The sequence below is a fragment of the Grampus griseus genome, assembly GCF_964374135.1.
Source record: "Grampus griseus genome assembly, chromosome: 14".
Classification (NCBI taxonomy): domain Eukaryota; kingdom Metazoa; phylum Chordata; class Mammalia; order Artiodactyla; family Delphinidae; genus Grampus; species Grampus griseus.
Window position 1 is genome coordinate 65495283 of NC_139008.1, and position 26191 is coordinate 65521473.

The 26191-nt window shown below is 42.0% G+C and overlaps 3 protein-coding genes across 7 annotated transcripts in view; 1 reads left to right on the plus strand and 2 right to left on the minus strand.

The window, feature by feature from the left end:
- Window positions 1–301: 301 nt before the first annotated feature.
- Window positions 302–16423, minus strand: NFS1 (NFS1 cysteine desulfurase). The gene is made up of 13 exons (XM_082671393.1): window positions 16191–16423; window positions 15465–15574; window positions 14633–14749; window positions 13562–13645; window positions 10115–10267; window positions 7835–7928; window positions 7013–7147; window positions 4335–4492; window positions 3822–3927; window positions 3661–3742; window positions 2941–3024; window positions 2437–2526; window positions 302–1046 (listed from the first exon to the last, which is right to left on the minus strand). Exons 1-13 carry the CDS (start codon window positions 16288–16290, stop codon window positions 983–985), a joined length of 1377 nt encoding a protein of 458 aa, XP_082527519.1. The 5' UTR covers window positions 16291–16423; the 3' UTR covers window positions 302–982.
- ROMO1 (reactive oxygen species modulator 1) lies at window positions 16341–17947 on the plus strand. 2 transcript variants are annotated; one of them, XM_082671394.1, is made up of 3 exons: window positions 16341–16448; window positions 16636–16766; window positions 17760–17947. In XM_082671394.1, the coding sequence occupies exons 2-3, from the start codon at window positions 16636–16638 to the stop codon at window positions 17866–17868; spliced, it is 240 nt and encodes a 79-aa protein (XP_082527520.1). In that variant the 5' UTR covers window positions 16341–16448; the 3' UTR covers window positions 17869–17947. The 2 variants fall into 2 exon arrangements, with proteins under 2 accessions (XP_082527520.1, XP_082527521.1); XM_082671395.1 differs by having other exon boundaries at window positions 16382–16448; window positions 16620–16766.
- A 1333-nt stretch (window positions 17948–19280) lies between these two features.
- Window positions 19281–26191, minus strand: part of RBM39 (RNA binding motif protein 39) — a 31193-nt gene continuing 24282 nt past the window's right edge. For 2 of the 4 annotated variants that reach the window (XM_082669953.1, XM_082669951.1), the window contains 5 exons: window positions 24366–24398; window positions 22215–22296; window positions 21623–21728; window positions 21108–21186; window positions 19281–21019 (listed from right to left, as the gene is read on the minus strand). In XM_082669953.1, coding sequence (XP_082526079.1) covers window positions 20919–21019; window positions 21108–21186; window positions 21623–21728; window positions 22215–22296; window positions 24366–24398 — 401 coding nt within the window. In that variant the 3' untranslated portion in view covers window positions 19281–20918. Of the gene's footprint in view, window positions 21020–21107; window positions 21187–21622; window positions 21729–22214; window positions 22297–24365; window positions 24417–26191 lie in introns of all 4 variants that reach the window. The other 2 variants (XM_082669952.1, XM_082669950.1) reach the window with 1 other exon arrangement.

Below are 26191 nucleotides of genomic sequence, written 5' to 3' on the forward strand. Positions count from 1 at the left end.
TCCCCTTACCACTCTATTTCTGCCACAGCACTCATCACAATCTATAATAGCCTTTTTGTTTAATTCTTACTTTCTGTCTACTAGAATGAAAGCTCAATGAGGGTCCTTTTTGATCCTGTTAACCAGTTTATCCCCAATATCCAGAATAATGTCAGGCACCTGAGAGGCATGCACATTGTTGACGGAAGAGATAGGCAAGCAGACTCAGCTATGGAAATCAAGTGGAGTGGTAGTCTTACTCCACAATTCCCAAGTACAGATTGGAATTCTCCCTGAGCCTCTCATAAAGTCACAGAATAAATAGAGGAAGGTGATTTTATTTCTCTAATTTGCAAATTAACAATTTTTTTAAAAGAAACAAATTAGTACAATAATAGGTAGAGTCATACACGTATTTCTGGCTCCATTAGGTCAAAAGAAAAGAAGGACAAGAACACAAAGGAGACAAGCCTTCTAAGAAACTTGCTGTTCAGTCTATAGTCAATATGAAAAGGTAGCCTTTGGAGCCACGAAAAAGATGAAATCGTAGATGATTATGCTTGATTCTGAAGGAGTCAATCTCTCTGAGCAGCAGTAAGCAACAACTCAAATGTCCAAGTAGAGCATCAGGGTCCCTGAACAAAGAGCCTTCTTCTGGTTCCTCGGGCTCCCCCCACCAAGGGTATGGGCTCCGCAAGCGGTAGCAATATCATTCATAGCAAATGTCCCTCCTGTTTCAGGATGAGAACATCCACTCACTACAAGACTACAGAAGGACTCCTGGAGAGAAATGGGTAGTGTTCCCCACCAAAGGAGCTGAGGCTGGAGAAAGATAGTTTTCTCATGTTTCTGTCTTGGAAGCAGGCCAATGCTGAAGTCAGCCGGGCTATACCAATTCTGGTGTGAACATGGAGCAGCCACTGGGGGTAACAAGGTACCTGGCTGTGCATGGGTTGATGAGGCAGGAGACGCCAGGCCAGCACAAAGTCAGAGGCCCACTCTTCTAGTGTTGGGTCCACTTGATGCTCTTGAGGTCAATGCCATCCTGCACCATCTCCCAGAGAGGGCTGCCAAAGAGAAGAGGTATTTGGATGAGTGAAGGCTTAGGAAGCAGCCAGCACTGGCTACTAGGCTGTAAGCCTTGACTTGCCTCCATCTGCTCTTGTCTCTCCTCTACCTCCTTGCCCTGATAGACCCCAACACAAGAGGTTATCAAGTCTTTCTCAGCTATATGTAAGCAACAACTACTGAAGCCCACGTGCCACAACTACTGAAGCCTGTGCACCTAGAGCCTGTGCTCCGCAACAAGAGAAGCCCCTGCTCGCCGCTGCTATAGAAAGCCAACACGCAGCAAAGAAGACCCCACGCGGCCAAAAAAAAACAACAAAAAAAACCCTAAAGAACTGAATAAATTCAGATGTTTTTCATTATTTAATTAAATTTTATTTATTTGGCTGCATGGCTTGTAGGATCTTAGTTCCCTGACCAGGGATTGAACCCGTGCCCCCTGCAGTGGAAGTGCAGAGTCTTTTTTTCTTTTTTTTTTGAACAGAGAACAGGAGTATTTATTTATTTATTTTAAAATTTATTTATTTATTTATTTATTTTTGGCTGTGTTGGGTCTTCGTTTCTGTGCGAGGGCTTTCTCTAGTTGTGGCAAGTGGGGGCCACTCTTCATCACAGTGCGCGGACCTCTCACTATCGCGGCCTCTCTTGTTGCGGAGCACAGGCTCCAGACGCGCAGGCTCAGTAGTTGTGGCTCACGGGCCTAGTTGCTCCGCGGCACGTGGGATCTTCCCAGACCAGGGCTCGAACTCGTGCCCCCTGCCTTAGCAGGCAGATTCTCAACCACTGCACCACCAGGGAAGCCCTGAACCACTGGACCGCCAGGGAATTCCCCGTTATTTTATTTTATTTATTTATTTATTTAAAATTTTTTTAATTTATTTTTATTTTTGGCTGTGTTGGGTCTTCGTTGCTGTGTGTGGGCTTTCTCTAGTTGTGGCGAGTGGGGCTCTGTTGTGGTGCGCGGGCTTCTCACTGCGGTGGCTTCTTTTGTTGCAGAGTACAGGCTCTAGGCGCTCAGGCTTCAGTAGTTGTGGCTCGCAGGCTCTAGAGCGCAGGCTCAGTAGTTGTGGCGCACGGGCTTAGTTGCTCCGCGGCATGTGGGATATTCCCGGACCAGGGCCCAAACCCGTGTCCCCTGCATTGGCAGGCGGATTCTTAACCACTGCGCCACCAGGGAAGTCCAGTTCTTTAGTTTTTAAAGACACCTTTTCATACTCTGAAAACAAGTAGCCAAGAGGATCCACTTTCCTGCTTTGTGGTATCTCTAAATCCTAAAATTCAAGGATTCTCAAACTTTAATTTCTGGCAGTGTGAATACACAGCCTAAGGATAAGAGAGGAGCCAGCACAGCAATTTCTTCCAAAGGGTCTCTGGTACAATAGTGCATACCTCATTTCTCGAAGACGCTTCACATGGTAAATGCACTTCTCCACTGTGTAGTCTACTTCCTCCTCTGTAGTGAAACGGCCGATTCCAAACCTGAAAAAGACACAGAGAGGAGCTCTGCATCAGACCTGTGGCACCAGGGTAAATTCATTCAGCAAATACTCAATGAGGATATACTCCACAAAAGACATGGAGAGAACATGGTCCTTCCCCTAGAGGGCAGAGTTTCTGCGAACATGGTCTGTCCGCCACCTGAGAATCACTCTAGAAGTTTCCTACTCCTCCTCCAAACCTAATGAATCAGAATCTCTAGTGTGGCACTCAGACCTCTTCATCTTTCACAGACTTCCCAGGTGACAGTCAATAAGGTCTGCAAAACACTGCTCGAGAAACTTTCATGAAGAATGAAGAAGGGATAAGTTTAACTAAATTGAGGAAGACTCTAACAGGAGAAGAATAATACAAAAGAGGATGCCTTCCATAAATGCTGCAGCTCAAATGACTGACCTGATAGAAGAGTGAGCTAAATCCTCATCAGTGCCAATTGCTCGAAGGACGTAAGAGGGCTCCAGGGATGCAGAGGTGCAGGCGCTGAGGAGAAAGACACAGAGCCTTGCTCAGTTCAGCAATAAATCTGCTTTTGGCCACAAACCTCCAGTCTTGCTCCCACCCCCAGACCCCTGGAGTCATACCATGGAGACAAAAGAGACATTCTAATCTGACACAGCGAAAGGGCCAGACGCTGCTAGCTGCTCTGGCCCCTGTGAAGGATAACCTCCTTGAGAAGGACACTGCCAAAGCATGACAGAGCATGATACCACGTGAGCTAGGTGTGACACCAAGAGGCAGCAGAGCACCAGGTGCTCACTCCCCTACAACCAAATGCATTATCTGTACAGGCCTGGACAGCAGCTAAACCCTTGGTGGCCTCTGAAGCATCCTTGAACTCTGGAGGCCTGTAACAGAACTACCAGAATAACACTAGAACAGATACATGCATCTCCTGGGACCACAAAAGGCACAAAACTCTACCACAGGAGGCCCTCCTAGGGTGGCAAACTTTAGCCTGTGCCCAGTCAGCTAAAAATAGGTGCTTACAAAATGACTTTTACTCTCAACTGAGAGCTCTTGTGCCTGTCATCTCCACAATGGGAAGCTTATTAACCTAACACTTAAAGCCAGACTAACTGGTCCTGCCACAGTCCCTGTCTATCCAATCCAACTCACCTTCCCGAGGATAAGGCAACATCCTTGAGTGCCATCAGCAGACTCTCCCCTTCCACATATGCAAAGGAGAGGTTGATACAGCCTGGAAGAGTGAATTACTATGAGAGAAGGCTCAGAGTCTCCAGCTCTTCCAGATGGGGACAGAATGGGCACGTCTGTACCTGGGTAATGGTGCTCAGGGTCCCCATTCATCACCACGTCTGGAAGGCTCTTCATTATCTTCCGTGTCAGTCGTTCTGCTAACTTGGAGATCCGCTTGTGGTCATACTGAGGAGCAGGCAAGGGAGGACTAAGCATAGTGACCATTAACAGCTCAGAAACACACAGGACGAGAAGCCCTGCCCGGTGCCCAGAAGTGACTGGGCATCTGACCCACCTATTGCCCTGTGTTGCTCATGGAGACCACTGTATCCCCAGCACTGAGCACAGAGATGCTCAATAACTGGACAGATGGTTTCAATAACCCAGAATAAATGAGCTGATAACTACTGAAGGGCCTGGATTTTGGAGCCCATAACACCTCCCTCAATAAGATGCCAGAAGCACTGGGACAAAGATGGTTTTCTTAAACCTCCTCTTCTGGAAAAGATCTGACCCAGTCATGCCCAGAAGCCTCAACACAGGAGACCCAGCACAGGGGAAGAATCTGTGGGAGGGAACTGCTCTCCGCATACCTCCATCTCTTGCTGTGCCACCTCACACGCAGCCCCCAGCCCCACCACCAAGGGTGTTGGGACTGTCCCAGACCGCATGCCCCGCTCCTGCCCCCCTCCACTCTGCAGGGCCTCCACACGCACACGGGGCCGGCGGCGAATGTAGATGGCACCAACCCCTGGGAAACAAAGTTTATTACAAAAAAAGAGAAAAAGGAAAATGCAGATGAAACAATATATCACTTTTCAAAGGGGTCAAAATATTCTTTCAACTTTTCTGTAAGCTTGACATTTTTCAAAAAAAAAAGATTGGGGGAAAAGAAGAAACAGCAGCAAAAGCATAATATTTATCAAAATTATTTTGTACCAGAAGGAGTGACAGCCAAAATGGTTTAAAGTAGCTCCCTATGCATGTATAAAATGACATCATGCAATGCAGCATTATTCATAATAGCAAAAAATTGGAAACAACTTAGATGTCCATAATCAGGAAAATGGGCAAATAAATTATGGTACATCCATGCCTGAAATTCAAAGGAGGTGTATAAAAGAATGAGGAAGCTCCTGTACTACCACTATAAAATCTCCAAGATACATTGTTAGAACACTGGTGAAATGTGATAATGTCTGTACTTCAGTTTAAAAAAATTAAAGATGCATTGTTAGGTGAAGATGCAATGAGTGTAGTATGCTACTGTTTGAGTAAAAAGGGGAAGGGGGGAAGTATATATGTGATTATGAATGTATTTATTTATTTATTTTTGGCCACGTTGGGTCTTGGTTGCCGTGCATGGGCTTTCTCTAGTTGCGGTGGGCGGGGCCTACTCTTTGTTGTGGTGTGCGGGCTTCTCATTGCGGTGGCTACTGTTGTGGAGCACGGGCTCTAGGTGGCGCGGGCTTCAATAGTTGTGGCACACGGGCTCAGCAGCTGTGGCTCGTGGGCTCTAGAGCGCAGGCGCAGTAGTTTCAGTGCACGGGCTTAGCTGCTCCACGGCATGTGGGATCTTCCCAGACCAGGGCTCAAACCCGTGTCCCCTACACTGGCAGGCAGATTCCTAAACACTGTGCCACCAGGGAAGTCCCATATATGTGATTATAAATGCATAAAATAGTTCTAGAAAAATACTCAAGAAACTGTCTCCCTAGGGGGAACTGCATGGCTTAGAGACAGAGGTGAGAGACTTTCCACAGTGTACTTTTTTGCAGCTTTTGAATTTTGAACCATATTACCTTGTCTAAATAGAATAAAAATTTTTAATTTAAAAAAAAATTAAAACCTTGAGGGGAAAAAAAGGGGAGAAGTCAGAATGGAAGTAAAAATTAGCATAATCTCCTAGGGTCTATCAAAACTTAAAAATGTATACAACTTGTGACTCAGCAAATCTGTTTATAGGAATTTCATACCAAAATATGAGCATGAATGTACAAAGATATTCACTAAGTAGCCAAGGGTTTTGAATAGAGTGAGCACTTGCTGAAGGTCACCTTCTCCCTCACAGAACAACTACTGACTTATTGAGGCAGAGACTACAGGTACCATAGCAAGTAAGGCAATGGTTCCCAAATTTATTATGAAGGACCCTAGTTTTAAAATAATTTATGTGCCAAGCTGCATTTATTAAGAAATATTTCATTTCCCCATTAAAATAAAATCAAATTCAAGTATCCTACACTGTCTGAATCTCCGCAGTTCCCAGGTTCAGAGAGTCAGTGCTCAGATACTACATCTGGATAGTGAAGTATACAATGTTATCTAAATCTATTTAGATCCTGAGTTCAACAAGCAAGAGTTTGGATAGTGAGGGATACCTGTATACATTTACGTGCTGATCAGAGCTCCTGCTCAATATGAGTTAATTTTATCAAAACAGATTTAGGTACAAAAAAAGCCAATAAGCCAATTTTAGTTAAAGACAGAACACCTGTTGGGCTTACAAAAACACTCCTTACAACCTCTGGGAGCCTTTAGAAGAAGCCCCTCTTATATACTTCCAGGAGTTATCACACCTTTTTCCACAAGGTGTACATCCAGATGACACACCCCGCAGACACAGCAAGCGTACTGGCATAACCAACCACCACAGGCCCTCACCCAAGAGACAGAGAAGGAGTTGTTCATTTTGGATGGCTACCTCCATAAAATAGAGGACAATAGTCTCTTCCCAAAGATTGGGGTGCAGAGGCAGAATTCCAGCTAGAAAACATTCCTAGACCAATAGGACCATAGGAAACAGACAAGTATCCTTGAGAGATTAATAGGAGCAAAGACTACTAAAACTAGGAATAAACACCAAGAAACATAAAAGCCCATACAATCTTCCCCTAAGGCTAAAGCAAGACACGAGGGAATGAAGAACTCAAAGAATATTGATCTGCAAATCACAGTGGGGTAGACAAGATAACTGGACTTATCCAGCTCATTTGATTGACAAAACCTTTGTTCCTCAACCAAATTAACATCTACATGAAAGTATTTTCTAAAGAGACCAGTGAAGAATGGCCTGCTATATAGTAACTGCTAGAAGCTACCAATAAGCACATGTTCCTAGCTATTGCTAAATGACACTTGCATTCTGCAGGGCACTCTGAATATACAATTTCCTCTGAGAGCAGTGAGAGTGCCCAATGAGTCCCAGGAACACCTGTCAAAGAGTTTGCCGGGAGGTCCAGAGAGGAGGAACTCTAGGAGGGGCTAGTACCTTTCGGACCATAGATTTTGTGACCACTGATGCTCATGAGATCAATTTTCATGTCGTTGACGTCAAGTGGGATTTTTCCAACAGCCTGGGCTGCATCAGTATGGAAATACACCTTTCTGGAACTGCAAATGTGCCCTGAGAAAACAACAAAGGGGAAGAACCAGAGCACAATGTTAGGAAGTAACCTGGCAGTGGTCCCACAATGTACCATGAGATCTAAGGCAAAATTATACATGGCATTGGCCACTAGCCACATAGTAAATCACTTCTCTCTCTTTCTGTCTCTGTCTCTCATTCTCAGCTCTAGTGTCCTTGACTAGAATAAACAAGAGCAAATGCAAAACACCCAATCAAAACACCCCCGATATTCTGATTCATAAGACTCTTCCTACCTCATTAACACTGGCCTTTCAATATATCAGATTAACTTTTAGATCCTTTTGATTTAAAAGAAGCAAAGATTAACAGATCTATTTGCTAATGTACCTAAGAGGTTACAGGGCGAGTGCCTCTGGCTCTATGAGCATAGTAAAGAGATGTTCTAAAACAAAAAAGGTAAAAGAGGAAGAGAAAAAAGGTGGAGGTTTTTTGTTTTGTTTTCTGCACCAAGTGCAATAAAATGAAAACAACATAAAGGGTACTACACCTGGATTCAAATACTAGCTGTGCTATTTACAATATGTCCTTGATCAAGGAACTGAAGCGCTCTCTCTCTTGGTTTCCTTACCTCATTCTATAAAGTGTTACAGATCCTAGTCCAGTCCTGCTCCTCAGATGCATCTCAGTGGTGGGCAAGCGTCAGGGTCCACCCATGATACTCACCTATTTCTGCAATGGGCTGCTTCACTCCAATCTCATTGTTCACAGTCATGACTGAGACCAGACTGGTATCCGGCTGGATGGCAGCCTCTAGTTCCTAAGAACATCAGGAGTAAGGAAACTATATAGTACCAACACAGTCCTCCCTAACTCAGAATGTATGCAAGCTTAGTCTTGAAAAGGGGCCTTTCACTACACACCTACCGGAGTGGGTAAAATTAAAATAGTGACAACACAAAATGCTGGCGAGGAGGCAACGAAACTGGATCACTCATATACTACTGGTGGGAACCTAAAATGGTACAACCACCTGAAAAACAGTTTGGTAGTTTTTGTTTCTTATAAAACTAAACATGAAATTACCATATGACCCAGTAGTTGCACTCTTGGGCATTACCTCAGGGAAATGTAAACTTAAATTCACACCAAAAAACCGACACATAAATGTTCATGGTAGCTTTATTCATAATAGCCAAAACCTAAAAACAACCCAGATGTCCTTCAACAGGTAAATGGTTAAAGAAACTGTGTACTTCCATTACATGGAATACTATTCAGCAATAAAAAGGTACAGACTACTGAGACATGCAACAACTTAAATGACTCGCCAAAGACTTATGCTAAATTAAAAGAGTCAATCCCAAAAGGTTACGTACTATATTATTCCATTTACGTAACATTATTGAAAAGACAAAATTAAAGAAATGGAGATCAAATTAGTGGTTTTAAAAGAAGACCATGGGACTTCCCTGGTGGTCCAGTGGTAAAGAATCCGCCTTACAATGCAGGCGGATCTGATCTGGGTTTGATCCGTGGTCAGGGAACTAAGATCCCACATGCCATGGGGCAACTAAGCCCATGCACCACAACTACCGAGCTCGCGCGCCCTGGAGCCTGTGTGCCACAACTAGAGAAGAGAAAACCCGCAGGCCGCAACTAGAGAGAAGCCCGCACACCACAATGAAGAGCCTGCGCGCCGCAACGAAAGATCCTGCATGCCTCAACAAAGATCCTGCGTGCCACAACTAAGGCCTGACGCAGCCAAAATTAAAATAATTAATTAAATAATCAATCTTAAAAAAAAAAAAGACCATGAAGCATCATTGTAGTGATAGTTACAATGAAACTACACATGTGATGAAACTGCATAGAGCTAAACACACACACAAGTGTGTACAAGTAAAACTGGGGAAATCAGAGCAAGATGGATCAACATCAATATCCTGGTTGTAATATTATACTATACTTCTGTAAGATGTTATCATTAAGGGAAACTGATAGAGGGTACATGAGATCTCTCTGTATTACTTCTGACAACTGCATGAGAATCTATAATTATTTAAAAATTAAAAGTTTAATTAAAAAAAAGAGGGGGAGCCTTTCCTACATAAGGTTGTCAGAGTAAAAAGCAGCAAAGAACAAAGTAAGTAGTAAAAAACAAGGCTACTATTTTCAACACTGAGGTAGGGACCACATTTGACTAAAATATTTATCTTAAAGAAACTAGTAATCAACCTCCCAACATCTATTATACTTTCCCTGACACTGGTCTAATGTAGGTTCTCAATGTTATGTTTCTCTCAGTTTCTTGTTTACTTCCTTTATTGCATATATCTCAATTCATAATTATTTCATTTATGTGTTTGTTTACATGTTAACTGTCCCCTTCACTAAAATATAAGCTCCTTGAAGGCAGGGACTAACATCCTACTTAATGGTGAAAGCTTTCATCTAAGATCAGGAAGAAAACAAGGGTATCTGCTCTCACCACTTTTATTCAACTGGGCAAAAAAAAGAAATAAAAGCCCTCCAGGTTGCAAAGAAAATAGTAAAATTATCTCTATTTGCACATCACAGGGATCTGTCCAGGGATGGATTTGTCTAGGGATGTCTAGGGATGCTGATATCCAAAATTTGGTGGAGAAGATACTCGGACCCAAAATTGACATATAAAGATATGGGCCAAAAAGGGAAATATTATTCACAAAAACTACACCTACTCTTTTGAAGGATGAGAAACATCAGTGCAGGGAGAAGGAGGCCAGAGCTTTCCCGCGATGGCTGTCACACAGACCAGGAAGCACCAAAAAAGCTGAGAAACAAATCTTCAGCAAAAAAGGAGGATGGTACACACTCAAGGGGAACATACTCTGAGTCCCACTGCAAGGCATATTTCTCTAAACCCCTCCGTCACCATTAGATCTAGTCCTTCAAGCTCCAGCTGAGGCTGAAGAGATAGATTTATAGGCTGAAGCCAGGCTCCTCCTATTTTGTCCCTCTTACCTTCAGGTCGATGATCCCACTCTTCTTCACTGGGAGGTAGGTGACCTGAAAGCCCTCAGCTTCCAGTGAACGGCAGGAGTCCAAGACACATTTGTGTTCTGTCTGAGTGGTGATCAAATGCTTTTTCCGTGATCTGTAGAACCTGGCCACCCCCTAGAAATTGGCAGTGGTGAAAGGAAGAAGAATATACTCAGAGAGACAGCAGTGACTTCCATCCTAGTTGTAGGGAGTAAGTGGACAAGGGCAGTATGCTCCAACATTAATTATCTGACACCAATTGCATGTCCTATAATTCAATTTAATTCTGACACTAACTATCCCAAATTAGCGCAAATCCCACAGGTTAAGGGCCTCAGTCCCGCAAGACTGCCTCTACTTCAGATGCCAGCCATAAGGCCTAGGTGTCACAAGTCACCCACCCATACTTCCCCAGCTGGCTACAAATACAGGGCTTCCCACAGTCCCCTAAGGTTCAATAATTCTCTGTGATTCACAGAACTCAATGAAAACACTATATTACTATCATAGCTTTATCACAAAGGATACAACCCAGGAACAGCCAAATGGAAGAGATGCACAGGGTGAGTTCTGGGGCAGGGAGGGGCACAGAGTTTCCATGCCCTCTCCCCGTAAATCTAAGAATGCCACCTTCCAGTACAACCATGAGTTTGCCAACCTGGAAGCTCCTCTGAGTTTTGTTTTCCAGAGTTTTTATGGGGGTTTCATAACACAGGCACAACTGCTTAAATCATTGGCCATATGACTGGACTCAATCTCCAGCCCCCCTCTCTTCCCCAGATGAAAGTTACAACTCTCTAATCACATTCTTGGTCCTTCTGGAGTGGCCAGCATGTCCCTTGAAACTATCTAAGGGCCCACCATGAATCACTTCATCACCAGAAACTCAGGTATGGCAAAGGGGCTTGTTATGAATAACAAAACACATTCCTAGCATTCAGGTTTTAGAAGCCCTGTGCCAGGAACACAGGACAAAGACCAAATATATTTTTTATTGTACCATAGGTGGAAAATGGGGAACATTGCTATCCTTGCATCCCAGGAAAAGTCTGTCTCTTTTATTTCTATTTAAATACAAAACATGCAAATATGGTGATACCCAAAGCTGGCAGTGCAGAAGTGAAACTCATAGACGCATTCCTTGCTGATAGCATTATTTACACTATAATCTCTTCAGAAATCATTTACAAAGATGTCTTAAAAGCTGAATTCACACTCTTTACTGTGATTCCTCTTTTGGGAATTTACCTTAGGGCAGCGGTCCCCAACCTTTTTGGCCCAGGAACCGGTTTCATGGAAGACAGTTCTTCCATGGATGTGGGGGGGGGGGGCAGGGTTCAGGCAGTAATGAGAGCGATGGCGAGCGGCAGATGAAGCTTCACTCGCTCGCCCGTCTGCCGCTCACCTCCTGCTGTGCAGCCTGGTTCATAGACCGGTAGCGGTCCATGGCCCGGGGGTTGGGGACCCCTGCCTTAGGGAAATATTTCAAAGGATAGATGAAGCTTTAGAGGCAAAATATGCTTTAGTTATATTTACAATCCTTAAAAAAATAGAAAGATTAAACACCAACAACAGAGAAATGAACAGTAAACTGCAATAACACAACTCCATGAAAAAGAATATAGTTAGTTATATTAAAAACTATCGAGTTTGAAATGGAAAAACATAGGATATGTTATTAATGGTTACAGAAGAATAAACGTAGCATGCTACAATATGTGAAAATATTAAAAGCAAATTCATATGTATGTATAATTTGTTTTCTAGAACAATACTAAACAGACTTGAGGTCAGAATAGGGGAGGAAGAAGTGGAAGACCTACACTTTATTTTAAACCTTTCCATAGGGTTAAAAAAAAACAAAATCTCACCACATATGCATGAATTCCTTTAAAAAAATTAAAATAAATAAAATGTGCAACCCAGTCCCTCCCAGAGCTTATAAGAATACTACTTTAAAAGCAGAATATGGGGCTTCCCTGGTGGCGCAGTGGTTGAAAGTCCGCCTGCCGATGCAGGGGACATGGGTTCGTGCCCCGGTCCGGGAAGACCCCACATGCCGCGGAGCAGCTGGGCCCGTGAGCCATGGCCGCTGAGCCTGCGCGTCCGGACCCTGTGCTCCGCAACGGGAGAGGCCACAGCAGTGAGGGGCCCACGTACCGCAAAAAAAAAAATAATAAAAAATAAAAAAGCAGAATATGAAACTAATTAGGCCAAAATTATAACTACATAAAAACTGTATGTTCTTGAGGACAAGGAACATAAAAATGAAAACATTAGAAGTTCCCTCCCCACCTCCTATCTCACTTACCCAAAGCGTTGAATCCTCTAATAGCAGACAGATATTTACTCTACCCGTCCAGGAGACCAGAGGAAAGCTGTCGCAACTACTCTAGCAATCCTTGGCCTCTAGGTTTGGGAATCTGTGGAAACCTTCAAAGCAAACATTTTCTAAGTTCTGAAAATGCTCCCCATTCCAGAAACCATTCTCATCTTTGGAGAGACCACACCCCTGGCTCTGTGGCCTCTGCAGTCCCAAGGAAGGATACCTTCCTTCTAAAGGGATCAGGCAGAGTACTGATGACTCTGGAACCTGGCCCATGTCTAGGCCTCCTTTACTCAGTCCAAGGTCAGAAAAAGCCATACTGGCAACACAGGTGAGAGACAGTGGTGAGAGAGGGTAGAGCCAGAGTTGAACCTACAGCAGCCCACAATTTATCAGAGCCTTGGTATTTACACAAGTGACCCTGGCAACCAGACCCAGTCAGACGTGTTTATGTTCTGTGAAACACCGACATGACTACTGAGACTGGAATTTTACTTTTGTTAGCACCGAAGATCGGTAGGTCCTAAGGATAGAGTGACTAATCTCAGAATGGGTGATCAAGTGAATGTCTGCAGAAGGCACCACAGCAACCAGTACAAAACGGGGACATCTAAAGAAAACAGGAGGAACTTGCTGCAGACAGATCTCATCAGAAAGAAAGGGAAGGCTGAGAGGAAGGCAGCCCTGAAATCACAGATATGTGTGAAGCTGGTAACAAGAAGCAGAGAAATATATCCAATTACAAGTGTATTCTGGACTTCACTGTGACTAGATCAAAAGGATGGGGAAAAGGGTTGAGTCACCATTATTTACTCTTTGAAGTAGCTGCCGTCCAAAACACCACATGGCTGATGGTCCAAGAGCCACCTCCTTTCCTATCCAACTACCTCACTGAACTCAGTTCAACAGGAGCAAAGACTTAAGATAGAGTAGACTGCAAAGGGCTGAAGGAAGCAACAAATCAGAAAGAGTATGTGTCTGTATTTTCTTCACAATAGGGTGAAAGTGGGTAGCTGGGAAATATATATGAGCCTAAATGATGGCAGGACACCACCTCCCAGGTCAGGAAAGCCCAGATATGCCCTTTGGTTCCCTTCTCTTACCTTAATTGCTATGTTGTTGGATTCAGTAGCGCCACTAGTGAAGATAATCTCACGAGGATCAGCCCCAATCAGAGATGCTACTTGCTGCAAGCCAAGAAACAAAAATAAGTAGCATCAGTTCCCTAGGCAGGAATGCAGCTGCAGAGACAACTAAGACAAAGGTCTGGAGCAAGAAGAGCTCCACTGTATTCTATCAGCTGCTCAAGAAGCAGCTCTGTACCCATTAGAATCAGACAAGGGGATATACTCAGCTACATCCCAGATCCCAGGCTCTTTTCCAGCCCAATACAAAATAATAACTTTGGTGTTTTTGAAAAAGCACTTATTGAGCTCTTAGCATGTATACGCATCATGTTAATAAACACATCACCAGGGCTTCCCTGGTGGCGCAGTGGTTGAGAATCTGCCTGCCAATGCAGGGGACATGGGTTCAAGCCGTGGTCTGGGAAGATCCCACATGCCGCGGAGCAACTAGGCCCGTGAGCCACAACTACTGAGCCTGCGCGTCTGGAGCCTGTGCTCTGCAACAAGAGAGGCCGCGACAGTGAGAGGCCCGCACACCGTGATGAAGAGTGGACCCCGCTCGCTGCAACCAGAGAAAGCCCGCGCACAGAAACGACAACTCAACACAGCCAAAAATAAATAAATAAATAAATATATAAACACGTCACCAGAATTGTCTGATTTAATCCACCCAATAACCCCAAGAAGTAGGAACTACTACAATTTCTATTTTCTTTTTCTTTCTTTCTTTTTTCGGCCATGTTGGGCGGATTGCAGGATCTTAGTTCCCCAACCAGGGATCGAACCCAGGCCCTTCCCAATCTCCATTTTCAGTGTGAGGAAACTGAGGCTTCGAGAAATCAGATAACTTGCCAAAGGTCACTTAGCTAGGAAATGTGGGAACTAATCAAATGCCTTCAGAGGGACTCCAAAGGCCTGTTCTTTGAATCTCTTCCTGAGAGAGCCCCAAGCCATTTCCACCTCCACCCACAGCTACAAAAAAAGAAATGCCTCCCACAGGCCACTGACCCTCTGACATCAGAACCTCCTGGAGTCCTCTGTACTAACCTGGCGAGCACGTTCCATGGCTGCCTCACTCTCCCAGCCATAAGCATGTGTCCGGGAATGTGGGTTCCCATAGTAGTTGACTAGGTAAGGGAGCATGGCATCAAGCACCCGAGGGTCCTGAGCATAACAGAATAGATCAGTCTCCTTGAGCCCACAGTTTACTCGGGCCCCACTCCATCCCCTGAGACCTGCCCAACCTGCCTCAGCACACTCCCAACCCTTCAGACCCTGCCTAGATTAGGCCTCAAACATTCTTCCATCCCCTCAGGTACTAACCAAATGTTAGCCTAATATACTCCCCTACCAACCCATCTTAAATCAGATTATTCTACCATCTGCTCAGATAATCTACAAACATTGCCCTGTTCTGATAGCCGTGTCTGCAGGTGTTTCCACTCCTGCCAAGAAATGTGATCTACGAGAGCCCAGGACATGACAGAGTCCACATGTTGATGAAAACGTGCATTAATATTCAAGTGTTTATCATGCGCCAGGTGCTGTTCTAAGGGCTACTTTATGTCTTTTAACCTATTTAATTCTTGCCCAAATTCACGTAGTAAGTAGCAATCCGGCTAATTCCAGAGCCTATGCTTTTAACTACTACCAGAGTGCCTGCACTGAGTGATGTGTCCAAGATCAATAGCTAGTAAGTAGTAAAGCCATTTCTAGAGGATTACAGCTTAAGCCTCCTGACTCCTGGCTCATTGCTTTTCCCAACACACAGTTCTCAATGGCTCTTACTTCTACAGGGATTCAGCCATTTCTGTGCATTGCCACTTCTACAATATAATTCCTAAAAACAGCTTGGGGAAAGCTGCCCCTCGATCCTTACCAGAGGAGTTGTAGCTTGCACATCCATATACAGAGGTCGCAGCACTGATTCCGCCTCCGGAGCAGTGGCTGCATCTGAGGGAACAGCAGACTGGGGAGCATGGTCTACAACTGACAAAAAATAGAACGGAGTGGCCACGTGAGAGGATGCAACTCTGCACACAGGGCATCCAAGACAGCAGAAGGTAAAAGCTGGATGGAGGTGAGATAAATTTAAGGGGTGCTGAGGTCGAATCTCAGTGGAAAAGGAAACAAAACATCATAAAACTTGAGCCAACTGTAAAAAGAGGTAAGGGAGAGAGACAGGGTTCTTGGAGGGGGGTGCTGAGACAACATTCAAATTGCATAGTTGGGAGTGAGGAGACCTCTGAAAGGGCAAAGCCACTGAGAAGGAATGTGGAGACGGTATGTAAGATCTCCTTCAAAGGTTACTGGCTGGACGACTGGCATCTCTAAAATTTGGCCAGGAAAGGTCCGAAGGCCGAGCATCAAGGGCTCTGAGGGCCTGCAGGGAAGGATCTGAAGTGCGGGAGGGGGGCGCGCGGCGAAGTCAACCGTTCGCAGGGCCGGCATGAGAAAGTTTGAGGGGTGCAGCCAAGAGGAAGGGTCAGAGGGTCTGGGTAGCGGGCGGAAGAGGGAGGCTCCTGAATATGCAGGTGCGTCACCACGCCCAGGGGAGAGATCCTCGCCTCCGGGGAAGTGGCAGCGAGCGAGACCCGGAGCGTACCGCGCAGGCGCAGCCCCCGAGTGGGTGCCTTCGCCCTCGGCCACAGAGCGGCGGGGGCGGCCGCGGCCACCAGCCTCCAAGAGGTTCTCAGTAGCATCATCTCGGTGGCAGCCCTGCGCCCGAAGCGGCTGCCGTCCCCAGCTACAGGCCCCCGGAAGTACGACTCCGCGCCCCGGAAGCGGTTCCTCTGGCCGCGAGTGCGCTCCGCCTCGCGTTCCGTGTGAGACGTGGAGCTGAGCGACCAAGGCCGCGAGCAAGGTAAGGTGGGGGCACCGTGGCGCGGGGACTCGAACGCTCAGCGGGTGATGGAGCCGGGCTACACCCTTCTTTTCCTTCCCGGATTTCCCCGAACCCTCCGGCCTGCTCCCTGCCCCACCTCCTACGCCCCCTGCCCGACTCGGGCTGGCGGCTAGGCCCACTCTCCCCAAGCCTTCGAACTCCGCAGATGCCGGTGGCCGTGGGCCCCTATGGACAGTCACAGCCAAGCTGCTTCGACCGCGTGAAGATGGGCTTTGTGATGGGTTGCGCCGTGGGCATGGCAGCCGGGGCGCTCTTCGGCACCTTTTCCTGTCTCAGGTGAGGGGCATGGGCCGTGATCTCTGGGCGGGACTACCGGACTTTCCCGCCCCACTCGGCCTGCCGCTGGAATAGAGCCTACTTCTTTCCAATTCCCTCGCTGCCCTATAACGAGCGAGACTGATTTCCTAACCACCTTCAGTCTGGGAGGACAGGTTGGAAGCCTAAATGGTTGAGAATATGAGCTCTGACTCAAACCACTCAATGGCCCCTTACTCATTTTGTAACCTTAGGCAAGTTGGAGCCTGGGTTTCAAGTGTAAAATGAGGTCAGTAACCTCTACATCATATAGAGTTATAAGGCTCAAATCAGAGCACACTTAGCACACAATCTGGCACGTGTTAAGTGCTCAATAAAAGGCTGTTCTTACCGTCTTCCTGCTGTTATATTTATTTCCAATTGCGCATAGCGAAACAAACGATTAAATTTACTGGGAACAGGATGTAGAAATTAAGCAGATAAACTCTACACCCTGTCATTTCCACACATAAAAGAGACTATTCCCATTTTTCCAGATTGTAAATTATCATTTACTGAGCACTTACTGTCAGTCACGGTGCTAAATGCCCTGTTATCACGACGGGGCTGTGAATGCTGTGCTCCTCATTTTACACTTGACACAGCCTGTAAATTGCATTCTTAGTTCTTGAACCCGCGTCTGACATCCCTATTATTGTTTTAACACTAGGAAACCGTCTAAAAGACAGATGTCTTATTGGATCATAAACCAGCACAAAAAAATGGTTTCCCTGTCCATGTACTTTATACTGCTTCTGTTGCCTCCCACAAACAGAAGTCAGTTGATACATTCATCAGAATCCACCTAGAGACCCTAACGGACCCTTTTCCTTGGCATTACACAACCCATATGGGAAGAGAAAATATCCTGCCAGACTTCAGCAGTGCCCATTATAAACACAAACTGTAAAAGGGCAGTTAATGTTCCCTGCATTTTTGTTCCCAATTGGCCCCATCTTGGTTTCCTCCTCTCAGGATCGGAATGCGGGGTCGGGAGCTGATGGGCGGCATCGGGAAAACCATGATGCAGAGTGGCGGCACCTTTGGCACATTCATGGCCATTGGGATGGGCATCCGGTGCTAATCAGGGCAGTGGTTGCCCACAACATCCACCCCCTCCCATCATTCCCAGCCCATGTACTAAAATAAAACAAGTCTGAGTATTCTGAGTTTCTGTTAGAAGCATTTTTTCTCTCAGCCTGTTACCCAGCTCGGTTAGAGATCTTTGCAGGTGAGCTAGTGAGGTTTGGTGTCTTGTTTCACAAGACCTTTCTGTTAATCCAAAGTTGGGGGGACTTCCCTGGTGGTCCAGTGGCTAAGACTAGGTGCTCCCAATGCAGGGGACCCGGGTTTGATCCCTGCTCAGGGAACTAGATCCCACATGCCACAACGAAGACCCAGCGCAGCCATAAGTACTTTTTAAAAAAAGTTTAGAATGATTCTGCATACCTGGGACTTTTCATAGATTCTAATAAATCCTTATTATTCAACCCTTTAAGGTTGATGCTATTAGTTTTTCACCTTTAAAATGTTAAGTCTAGATTTTCCTTAAGGTCACAAGGTTAGCTATTACATTGTTCACCTAAAAATTGTCCTTCAGATATGACTTGATCAGAAAAAAGAACAAATTCAAACCAACTAACCTCTCAGCTTCATGAATCCCAGATAATTTTCTAACCAGCCACCAGTGAAGATGTAAACTTTACCAACTGACCCCCCCCATTCTATTAATTGGCTTAAGGTAGTTTCGTTTCCCTCACCTGTACAAGCAACATATTCCTTGATATTGCCGAGTTCCCCTCAAATATTTCTCAATCATTAAGATGGTAATAAATGTTATAATAAACTACACTGGAATATTTGGGGGGCATAAAGACACTCAGATCTAACTGCAATCAAGGACACTCCCAGAAATTACAGCACCTAAAAAATTCACAACCAAATTGGATGTTGTCTCAGGAATTGATTAAAGGATCTCACTCCGAATAGCCATTTGAGCTATCTATCTTCTATTTGACTGAACTCTTTAACAAATTTGCTTTGAACATCATTTACAACCCAAATTTCTTTTAGCTAGCTTTGGCTCTGTTGGGTCTCCGTTGCTGTGCACGGGCTTTCTCTAGTTGCGGTGAGCAAGGGCTACTCTTGCACGGGTTTCTCATTGTCGTATCTTCTCTGGTGGGGCACAGGCTTCAGTAGTTGTGGCACAGTGGTTTAGTTGCTCTGCGGCATGTGGGATCTTCCTGGACCAGGGCTCAAACCTGTGTCCCCTGCATTGGCAGGCGGATTCGTAACCACTGCGCCACCAGGGAAGCCCTACAACCCAAATTTCATTCTTTGGTGGTGGGCAAATTTTTGCCACGTCTTAACAGATGAGATTAAATAACATCTGAAGGCACCTTTGCTGGCCCAGTTCCCTAGAAAGGAATGACAGAACAAACCTGATAGTAACTTGATCCAAGAATACATTTTTAATTACTAGGAGATAATCTGGAAAGAAAAAAGTTGGCATTATGTATGTCTCTGCCACCCAATAACACTGCTGCTTGGTGTTCAAAAATAAAGTTGAATCTTGAAATTTTTCTTCAGGTTAAATAACTGAAGCAAGTAAGGGAATTACAAACATCCCTCAAAAGGGTTGGTAGAAAACTGTGATGCCTCTAAATTCAAACTGAGTTATCTTGATATCTGAATAAACCTGTAATACTTATGATTCAGCCCTAACAAATCAATACAGTAGTAACAGAAATTCAGGCAGGTGAGGAAATCAGTATTGGAAGGAGCAATTAGCAGCAACATCCCCTACTCAAAAGATTCAACCTAGACACAAAAACTTGAAGCAGAGTTCAGAGTACAAATCATGAAGGGTTGCTCCCCAAGTAAAGTTAAAGCTCAAAAATGCAGTTAAATCAATTTGGGAAACCAGTTTGAACTTACACCATTTTCTCCAGTATTTGCTTTTAAATAACAAGGCATTTTTTTCCCCCACAAATACGTCCAGAAAACGTAGGAGAGACTTAAGGATGCCCAGGTTTGAGGCCTGGTCAAATCAGTTTGGTTTTCTTTTGGTAAGTTCCTCAGTTTTGATATAATACCCTAAATAAGTAGTACGGTACTAAGACTGATACAGAGGAATGTAGAGGGACAACTTGAGGGCAACAGTTTCACTAAGAATTTTCCCAAAGAGGCAACTAAAAAGTCAAAGAAACTAATATTCTATTTCCAAGTTTCTGTGACTTTAAAACATTTCAAAAATGAAGATTTCTTGTGGCCTTTTTAAGAGAATTTTATTTGAGTGGTTCTTACAAAGATTGTTGCAATATGAAAGTCATTTGTTTGATAGAAATATCAAGCTGTCTTGTCAAACACACTGAAGTAACCCAAAAATATATTTCAGAGCTCACAGAGCTTAAAAAGAGCAAAGATTATATGCAACCAGACAAAACCTATTTCTGCATTTCCTATTTCTTGCTCAGACTGCTTTGCTTACCAGACTGTCACTAAACATCTTGAGGAAATGCAGGGATCATTTTGTTTGGAATCTTAGACACACCCAAACACATAATATTTACAAAGAAACTTTTACAGATACATTAATTGAAAAGATACCATCCAGAAATGTAATTTTGAAATCTCCTTTTCTTGCCAGTTGATCAGAATGCAAGATGAGATGTTAATCAAACAGCCCTTTTAGCTGTCTTGAATTTCCATAAACTATGTATTCCAGAAACCTCTGCTAAACCATTAACCAAATATCAACATTAGTGAAATGTAACTGCTGTGTAAAAAGTTAGGCTTCTGAAACATTAAAAACATCATTACATCCCTGTCTGCCTTTTTATGTTAAGCACATTTGTTCCCCTAGAGCTATTTCTATAGATCCTTAATGTAATTTTCTACATGTACATTTAAAAGGCAGAACAAGAGAACAGCTTTGTATACAGTGGGATTTGCTAGTTAGGGAGAATGAGCACACTGCATTCCTGTTAACATTTTTATTTTTTCAAGGTAACAGGAACTGTATACAAATGACAGCAGACCCTTGCCTCTTTATTTTTATCTAAATAAAAGATAACTCAAGATGAATTCTCAAGAAAGAAAAAAAGCTATGTACATAAGGGACTATATTTTCCTTCATCGTCTACTTGGAACCAGTAGTTGTGTTGCTGTCATGGAATCAGGAAAGAGGTTGTGGTAAGTTGGAAGAGGTACATACGCTGCTGTTATCATTTTACCTGTTGAAAGAAACACATATGGTCGTTTAGCTTCTTCACTTAGATTAGACCATTAAAAACAATCACTCAGAAAAAAGGTCAAACTCACCAGCAAACCACCTGCCATGCAATGCATTGACAGCAGCAATGGCTGCAGCAATTGATGGGCACTTCACATACACATTGCCCTAAAATACAACAAAAAAGGTTAAAGGTGTGATATACAACATGGATTCCAATAGGTTTATTCAAGTTACCTATAGAAAAACTGCTCTATAACTTTTCCACTAGCCAATATATATAACCTAGAAATTCACTGAAAATACTTCATCATCCCCAAAACTGGCCTTGTTACTATCTTCTATGATGTGAAAGCTGCTGAAGAATGAAATCAAGGTGCCAGAATTTCATGGCAACCTTTGAACACTAACCAGCAACAATAATGCTACATGATGACCTGAACTATTTTAAAAGTGTCTTTATTTCGTAGGGGGTGTATTTAGTCAGTATGCTAAAGCTTCTCTCAGGAGAAAACAAAAAACCCCAACACGCTCTAAGGAAAAACAGTGATCATAATATGCCCCAAGTGTGTGAAAATTAAGACACAAGAAAGTAACAAAATACCTGAGCTGAATTTTTGTCAACATAAATATGAATAACTCCTCCATGTTTATTACATTCTTCAATCACATCATCTTTAATCTCTGTATCCCATCCAACTTCTTCTTCTCTGTAACAAAGTATTAAATCTATGAGACACTACTCAAACTTATAAAATGATACACATATATTCCAATCTGTCTAAAAAATCTTAAGTGTGTTACTTTAAAAATCATTTGCTTAACATTTAAGTGGTTAATTGACATCTTTCAAATATACTTATACCAAGTTTATCACCATTTCATAGGACTAGGAAAAGTATATTTGTATACTGGTGATACAAATAAATACTGATACAAACTTCACAGAAAACTACTAGATATAAATGGAAAACATAAAATCTACAAAGTTTTCAAATGAATTCCAATCTTACAAACACATTCAAGGGAAATAATTCATAATGTGCAGAAAAATAATTATACTAAAAGGATCAAAATTGTGGCAGTGTTTGAACTATGAAATATGTTGAAAACATGCTAAATGTTAACTTAGACAAGTTAAACATTAAAGATTTCACAGCATACCCTTTTGAACTTGACCAAAGTATATTACTTACGTTTGAGGGTTAAACATGTTAGAGAGTTGGAAACACTGTGTTGCAAGAGGTTGAACAGAGGCAGCTGCAGCTAATGCTGAAGCTAAAAAAAAAAAAAAGAGAAAGGGAGAAATCAGTTTCATGGAAAATGCATCAGAATATCCCTATGAATAAAACAAAGCCCAATATAACCACTGGACCCACAGGGTGAAACTAGGGTAGTCAGTCACTTCACTAATTCACCATATTCAATAATGCTATCAAACATCAGTGTATATAACAATACCCCATTTTAGCTGCCAGAAAGCTAAGGCAACTTAGTATTTGAGACAGCTGATCCTAAGTTGGGACTTTTGTTTTTAGAAGGGAAGTTAAACCTTAAATGTAGTGAAAATTCATTCAATTAGACAAATATCAATAATACAAACAAGAAAATAAAAACAAGACTGATTTCGTAGGACTGCTGGAGTTAATACCCTGAGAAGCAGGGGATGATGCAAATACAATATTAAAATGCCAACTAAATCTATACCATGTTTTATTTCTTATGTTTCTGCCTATGAATATATAGTTACATATTTTCTTTTAAATATATAAACATTATAAAAGGATGAAGTTTTAAAAATAATATACATAAAACCATCCAAGTATTTAAGATTTAACATCTTAGGACTGTAAAACCTACAACATCAAATTAATATTTTTTAAATGATTAGGTCTGTTCTAGCAGGAGAAAACACTAAAAAGAGTAATATGTATCTATAATAGTCATTGTTAAAAATAAAAAACTACTGGACACTAATACTTAGGAGCAAATTTAAACCAATGTTGGTTTTAAGTTTGAAGTGCATTTTCCAAGACAGTTGCTCCATTGCTTTTATGTGACTTAGAAAACATTACCAGTAGCTGTTACAGAACTCACCGTAATCATAATATTTGACCAAATTTCATTCCAATACATAACAATAATAAACAAAGCTATGGATAAAACAGTGCATTAGAAATTATGGTAATTAAAATGAACAATAACCTGAGTAAGTATAAGAAACATTCCACTGAATAAAAACTAGGGCTGTGCATGAAATACATCATAAAAAAGATAGTTTCTGATAGAGTAACAAGTACTTTTTGCTTCTTTATAGTTTACTTCAATAAACAAGTATCTGTCTTTCATAAAACTTTGTATGAAAATAAAAATGCTAAGATAACTAACGTCAAATTCTATTGAAGAAAGTTAAAGATGCAAGTGTGCTTATATTACAATAAAAAAATGAAGCCCACTGTGTACCTTTATCATAAACAAATGGAATGAAGTATGCTTGGAAAAAACACTAGAAGGTCACTGTATGCTATGAATACTGAAAAATATTAGAAAATATATCATGGAAATATTCCAGCTCAACCTAGATGAATGCAGAACACAATGAATTCAGCATAGAAATATAACTAAGAGGAAAATCCACCAGTTCTACTTTTAAAAATCTGTTAGGAAAAAAAAAAGATTGAGTACAATTGTCTCTTTTGCTGAAAAAATTAAGATACACATTTAATTCCTGACTATCAAGGAACAAGAAAAGACCTTTTTCATACAGAATCATTTACCTAAACGACTTTAAGTATATCCTATAAGATACCAAATTACTGCAACAAAATGCTATATTAAGTGGCAGAGATTTACTTGATAATTGAAAACTAAGAAAATAGCCTATTTTATAAATTGTTTCACAATCTCTGAAATCTGCATGCAATTTAGTTCTGGATAATCTCATTGCTTGGTACTGCTTACACAAATCACTGGAGTTAGTTTTTCCTAACCTTATATTAAGTTCACAGACTCCATGTTCTAAAAGATTTGTCTACCAAAATGACAAGTTTCATTTTCTGACATCTATATAAAATGTACAATCAGAACACAAAGATAGGCATACAAAGTTGAAAATAATTCTAAGCAAGCTATAGCAAAAAAAGCATGGACATTTATCATCTTTATTCATGTAATTGTAATGACTTGGATTAGGCCTTCTGGCTTACTGTTAATGACACTGTATGTCATTCTGACAAAACTGGGCCCAAAATACAAACTACAGTAGTAATTATGATAAAATATATATACACAACTATGTCCTGCTACATTAACATCCACTTCAAAAACAAATAAAAAACTCAACTCACCTTCAGTCTGTTGGGAAAGTCTTGTTTGCAAATCTATAACAAAAGAGAATTCTACAGCTCAGTGCAGGAACAATGAAGAGCCTCAACTAACAGGGTAAATGTCAGGAAAGCATTAATAAAAGAGGACTATGGTAGCAGGGTTTATCAAAATGAACTTATAGTAAAACCTGGCAGCCAAACCTCCTTCCCCATTCCTCATTGACAAGGCTGTGGGGCCTTTTTCTTTCCTCCTATCCTAGGAAACTTATGCCTCTCTATTCCTATTCCTAGAACTCTTCCACATCTCAAAGGCATTCCACTATACTACTCTTCACATGGGAATAATGGGAAATGGGGAAAGGGAAGCACACCGGTCAGAAAAATGCATGAAAACCCTGATCTTGAGAATTCAATTCCAAGTACTTGGGATATTCAACTATTTATTGTTCTATCAGTGTCAGTAAGCATTTTAAACTTTAGAAGTTTATGGTGAAAGAGTAAATACTGCAACAGTACACGTCAAACACTTTCAATAATCTACTGATTAAGTAGTGAAAAACCCCATTCTAACCATATGTATATATTATTTAAGTTCTTTTAAGTTGTCATGTCCAGCCCAGAAGGTGGTAGTTTTATTAGGTCTGATTTCCTGGCCTATTCTGGAAATTTAATGAGGCAGGAATGAAATCTCATCAGATTTACTATATGTAGTACAAGAAAAATCTAACCATCTAGTCTGTATTAAAAATAAACAGAATGGTGATTTCTACCAATATATTTTCTCATATAATCATTAAAATTCTACATGAGAAGGCCAATTAAGAGAAAGCTGCCATCAAGTGAAAGCAGCAGCAAGTGTGAAACGTGAAGAAAATGTCACAGTATCCAAAGGTATCTTGCAGTTTAAAAATTATAGATATATATACAACATAGAAATTGTTTGAATTCAGTAACCTAATTTTCAGTAACACGTGATTCAACTGCAATACTTTATTACCATTTGGGCTTCTTGTTGAGTATACAAAATGATCATAAAACATAGGCAAAAATGAAAAGGGATCTGCAGCCCAAGTCACATGGGGATGTAAGAATACCTGGGTCCTAGGTGCTCAAAACTGGCATCCCAGGGAGCTGAAGAAATGTAACTGGTGTATACTGAAGGAACTTGAAGATATGACCATAGGAACATTGTCAATAAACTTTAAATTATAAAGCAATTTGTCTTTTTTTCCCTAAAATGGGAAAAAATGTATAGATATCAGAAATCCATGCTATATTAAGTGTATATAAATCAAAATTTCAAAAATGGTTCTTCAGGTCATTTGTAACAAGTTAGGAAACAAAGCATGGGTTTCATACAGATAAGAACTAACTTATCTTAGAAAAGACCCATTAAACTTCCAGAATAAAGACATGTGGATATAGTGATAGGCCACTCTTGGTTTCAAAAAACAACTTTTAAGAACTTCGGCAACAAGGGCCTCAAATATTGACATCAACACCAGTGATTTATCTTATTTTAACAAGGAATGTGTAAGGTTTTAACGACAGAAGAAAAATACCCAGTTATGTAAATATTTACCTTAAAATAGAGTGCTGATTAGTAATTCAGTAGTAATAGCAATTTACTGGAAGTTTTAAGAAAACAGTACGAAACTTTAAAATCATCTATCAACACTAAAAAGGGGGAATATAACAAATAATTAACTAAATGGCTATTTTAAGCAATCCATGGACATTTAGAATTTTCAGCCTTAATATAAACTACCCAGTTAAGTGTGCCCAGGGAAGTACAGTCATTCTTCATTCATCGTAAGAGAAATAATGGCTTAGGGAAGTAATAATGT

Coding starts and splice junctions, on each gene's coding strand:
- NFS1 (XM_082671393.1), bottom strand. CDS start 16,290: ATGATGCTACTGAGAACCTCTTGGAGGCTGGTGGCCGCGGCCGCCCCC. Junction 13,646..14,632: donor CCATGGAACGTGCTCGCCAG/GTTAGTACAGAG, acceptor CTTGGCTTGCAG/CAAGTAGCATCTCTGATTGG. Junction 7,148..7,834: donor GCAGCCCATTGCAGAAATAG/GTGAGTATCATG, acceptor TTGTTTTCTCAG/GGCACATTTGCAGTTCCAGA.
- ROMO1 (XM_082671394.1), top strand. CDS start 16,636: ATGCCGGTGGCCGTGGGCCCCTATGGACAGTCACAGCCAAGCTGCTTC. Junction 16,767..17,759: donor GGCACCTTTTCCTGTCTCAG/GTGAGGGGCATG, acceptor TCCTCCTCTCAG/GATCGGAATGCGGGGTCGGG.